Source organism: Crocodylus porosus, unplaced genomic scaffold (assembly GCF_001723895.1).
Source record: "Crocodylus porosus isolate Cpor-Errol unplaced genomic scaffold, CroPor_comp1, whole genome shotgun sequence".
Classification (NCBI taxonomy): domain Eukaryota; kingdom Metazoa; phylum Chordata; order Crocodylia; family Crocodylidae; genus Crocodylus; species Crocodylus porosus.
In genome coordinates this window covers 2100644-2104678 of record NW_017728948.1, presented here as the reverse complement: position 1 = coordinate 2104678, position 4035 = coordinate 2100644, and the positions used below count along the sequence as shown (strand labels likewise).

The 4035-nt window shown below is 64.5% G+C and overlaps 1 protein-coding gene across 1 annotated transcript in view; it reads right to left on the bottom strand.

The window, feature by feature from the left end:
* Nucleotides 1-4035, bottom strand: part of ADAM33 (ADAM metallopeptidase domain 33) — a gene marked incomplete at its 5' end in the record, with an annotated part of 53893 nt that overhangs the window by 41040 nt on the left and 8818 nt on the right. The window contains one exon of the mRNA XM_019552558.1: nucleotides 1685-1761. Within this exon, the coding sequence (XP_019408103.1) occupies nucleotides 1685-1761 (77 nt within the window). The remainder of the gene's footprint in view (nucleotides 1-1684; nucleotides 1762-4035) is intronic.

Genomic DNA, 4035 nt, shown 5'->3' with positions numbered 1-4035 from the left:
GGGTGGGACCGGGCTGGGCCGACAGCTCAGGACCCCAGGGGCATGCAAAACTGGCTGTTGAGTGCAGGGTGGATGGAGGGTGGGAGCAGGGGTGGAGGCCTGGGCGGGCCGCGGAAAGAGTGATTAGCTCCTATCTTAGGCGCTGGCTGGCAGGAAGCTCACGGGCCGGGCGCTTCCCCTGCAGGGCAACAGAGCTGGGCAGGGCCGGTCGCAGCACGATCCTTTCCTGGGAAAAGTGTGATCATCCCGCTGCCCTGCCCAGGGCCTGTGAAGGGGAATCAGAGCCAGGCGCCCAGGGGAGGCACAGGGCATCGCTCCGTTGGGTGATGATGAGCCAGAAGATACCAACAAGGCTACTGGTACCCAGGGCTGCATGGGTAGAAGCGTTGCCCGCAGACGGAGGGCAGCGATTCTTCCCCTCTATTCGGCACTGGGGAGGCCACATCTGGAGTCCTGTGTCCAGCTGTGGGCCCCCCACTACTGAAAGGATGTGGACAAGCTGGAGAGAGTCCAGCGGAGGGCAAGGAAAATGGTTGGGGGCTGGGAGACAGGACTGGTGAGGAGAGGCTGAGGGAGCTGGGGTGATTGAGTGTGCAGAAGAGAAGACCGAGGGGGACTGAACAGCAGCCGTCACCTCCCTGCAGGCTGACTGCAAAGAGGACGGAGCTGGGCTGGTCTCAGTGGGGGCAGATGACAGAAGGAGCAATGGGCTCAAGCTGCAGCAAGGGAAGTTGAGGTTGGACATTAGGAAAAACTCTCACTAGGAGGCTGCTAAAACACTGGAACAGGCTACCTAGAGAGGTGGTGGACTCTCCATCCTCGGAGGGTTTTAAGACACAGCCTTGGCTGGGATGATGTAGTTGGGGCTGGTCCTGCTTGGAGCAGGGGGTTGGGCTAGACGTGACCTCCTGCAGTGCAGGAACCGGGGGCAGCCAGGTCCCCTGTGCAGATGCATCGCTGGCTGGGTCCCCCGTGCATCGCAGCCCATGAGACAGGACAGCAAGAGCAGCCTTCCCTGGAAGGCATGAGCCCCTTCCTCTGCTCCATCTTGTAGGGGGGTCGGGGGGAGAAATGCAACCAGTCTCTAGCTGCGCCGGCTACAGTCACCACTGGAGCTTTACACCGCAGCGTGCCGCGGTGACCTGCTCCACGTACCACTGCAAAGCCACACGGGCAACGCAGCCCAGCCGGGCTCCGCACAGCAGGGTGGGATGGGGGCCCCCCGCTTTCTCACAGACCCCCGTTCACGTGCGCTCTGCCCAGGGCAGCCCTCCCCGCTGCGTCTCGCTGGCTGCCCTCGGACCGGAAGCTGAATATCCTCTCTCCAGCCTCGCGGGTTCGAACTGCCAGGGCGCGACCCGCGTGCAAAGCCACCCGTGGCACCGGGCAGCACAGACGCCCGCTCCGAGCCCCCCAGCCGCACTCCCGGCAGGCTCCGGGCAGGCAGCCGCAGCCTAAACAGTCTGGCAGACTCTCCCCCGCCGAGCGCCAGAGTCCAAGCAGATCGGCTTTCGGCGGTGGCTCTGTGCCCGGAGCGAGGAGATGCCAGGCAGGGGAGGGGCAGGGACCCTCGGTCTCGGAGGTTCGGGCGTCCAGCTTCGGGGAGCCGTTTCCACCCGGTGCACCCAGACCCTTCGGGCCCAGACAGCCAGGACCCCCCTCGCGCGGCAACGGAGACACTTACTGGTTCTTCTCCAGTGCCAGGATGAGCTCCCGGCCCCCCGCCGTCACCGCCACGTCCCCTCGGGCGGGCGCCGGCACCTGTGGGGAAGAGGAGCCGGGTCAGCAAGGAAGCCCCGGAGGCAACGCCACAGGGCCTGGCCCTGAGCCGCCCCCGGGCAGGGAGGCAACAAGGGGGTGCCGTGCCCAGGGGACCCCGGGGGTGACCTTGCCATCCCTGCCGGCGGCCACGTCATCCGCCCCGCACCCAGGGCTCCGTCAGCCTGGGCAGGGCATTGGCAGCAGCAGTAGGTTGTTACCCTCTCTGTCGGTGCCACTGGGGGACAGCGTGGCTCCAACGCAGGGACCATCACACCGGGCCTCAGAAGGACGCGGCAGCCCGCCTGGGAAGGGGTAGAGGCCCCAGCACTTGGAGCACTTCAGCTCCCTGCAATGCCCCGCAGCTCAGCCCGACCCACCGAGAGCCCTTCCCCAGACCTGGCAACTTCCCCTCCCCCTTTGCAGCTGGGAAGCGGGGACCGCTGCTCGGGGGACTGTCTGCTTTGCAGTGATGGGAACAGACCCAGGGCCCGGCTGGCCCGGGGGAGGCAGGAGGGTGCTCTCGTCTCGGGGGTGAGGCTAAGGGACAGGCCCAGGGTCAGGCAGGGAGGGCTGTGGCACGTAAGCGGCCAGGAATGGATGTGGGGCCCGGTCAGCAAGTCCTGCCCCTTGCTCCATCACCGCACCCCAGGGCAAGACTGAATCCAGCCCTTGCTTCCTCCCTGCTCCGCTTCCTCGGGCCGGCCTGGTGCCCGGCAGCGGGGTGACGGCACGCTTCGTCATGCCAGGGCCGGGGAATAAATAGCCTGGCTTCCAGGCACCGGATGCTGCACAGCCGCCGGACAACCGCGCGCTGACTCAGCGGCCCCAGGTTTCTGTCCGAGGCCGGGCTGCGAGTCCAGGGCACCACATCCACCCCCAGCACCCAGTCCCAGCTGTCCAAACCACCCCATGCCTCCGAGATGAGGGCTGCCGAAGCTCCCGCCAGGGCTCTGCCAATACTGCCAGGCCACCCCTGAAGCGGGACCGGTCCCCACCGGACCAGCCGCTAGGACGGTGAACCACAGAGCAAGGCCGGAGTCCCTGCGCTGCCCACAGGGGCCCGGTCAGGAGAGAGACCGGGCAACGCAACGATGCCCAGCTCAGCCGCGGCTGAGTGAAGAGGAGCCGGGGCGCAGCCTCAGAGACAGAGCTTCATCTGTGCATGGGTGTGCGTGCACACACACACGAACATGTGTACACCCATAGACACAGGCACACCTACATGCATGCTCACATTTACATACACATGCACACAAACATGGAGGCACATGAACGCACATACTTCCACAAGCACACCTACGTATGAGCACACACGTGCACACATACACATGAACCTATGAATGCATCCATACCTGCACATGCACATCCGTGTGCGCACACACGCATGCACGCATACATGCACCCACGTGAGCACGTCCCCGAGCGCACACATACACAACACTTCCGTGCGAATGCACATGTGTACGCACACACATGCACATGGACACACCGCCTCCCCCCGTCTCTGGGAGGACTCTGCCAGCGGAGGAGCACATAAAAGGAGCAGTGCGCCACTGCCCAGGCTCCTGCCTCCTCCACGGAGGATGGGGTCCTTGGGGGAAGGAGACCCCTGCCTCCGGCCCAGCCCCAGCCTGGGAACAGCCCCTGCCTGGAGAGTTTCCAGGTGCCTCCTGCGAACACCACGAGACTCGTCCCACCTCGGAGGTTTGGTCTCCGTGTACCCTCGCTGCCAGGGGGGTCCTAAAGCCCCTGCTCCCTATGACCCACGTTACACGCATCACGCAACTGCCCAGTTAAGTGCACGTGGCTACAACCTGGCTAATTAACTATCGCGCTTTAAAAAGGTCCAACCAGATACAAAGTTAGAGCTGGGACACTTTATAGCTGGTTTCTAACCTCCCAGTCGCGGGGGTGCACCAGGTGCTGCCCCTGCTGGGAATCCCATCCACGGCCGGGTCGCAGCCGCAGGAGCTTGCTCCTCACGTGCTCCCCCCAGCAATAAGGCGTGTGAGGGTCAGACGCTGGATCCCACCATTGCGCCTCCCGCCAGCCACGTGACAGGCGTCATGTCCTACCGCGCCGTGACCTGGACGTCTAGAGGGGCCCTCGGTAGCCCGTCGGCCACCAAGGGGGGGTTTCTGACGGCATGTAAAGGCCTAACTCCAACGAAAGGCTGATGAGGAGGAGGTTTGGGCACTTGTGACTTGGAAAAAGCTCCCTGCCCAGTGATGTACGATGACGAGACAGCAGCTCCTAAGCCACTTGGGAGCCCGA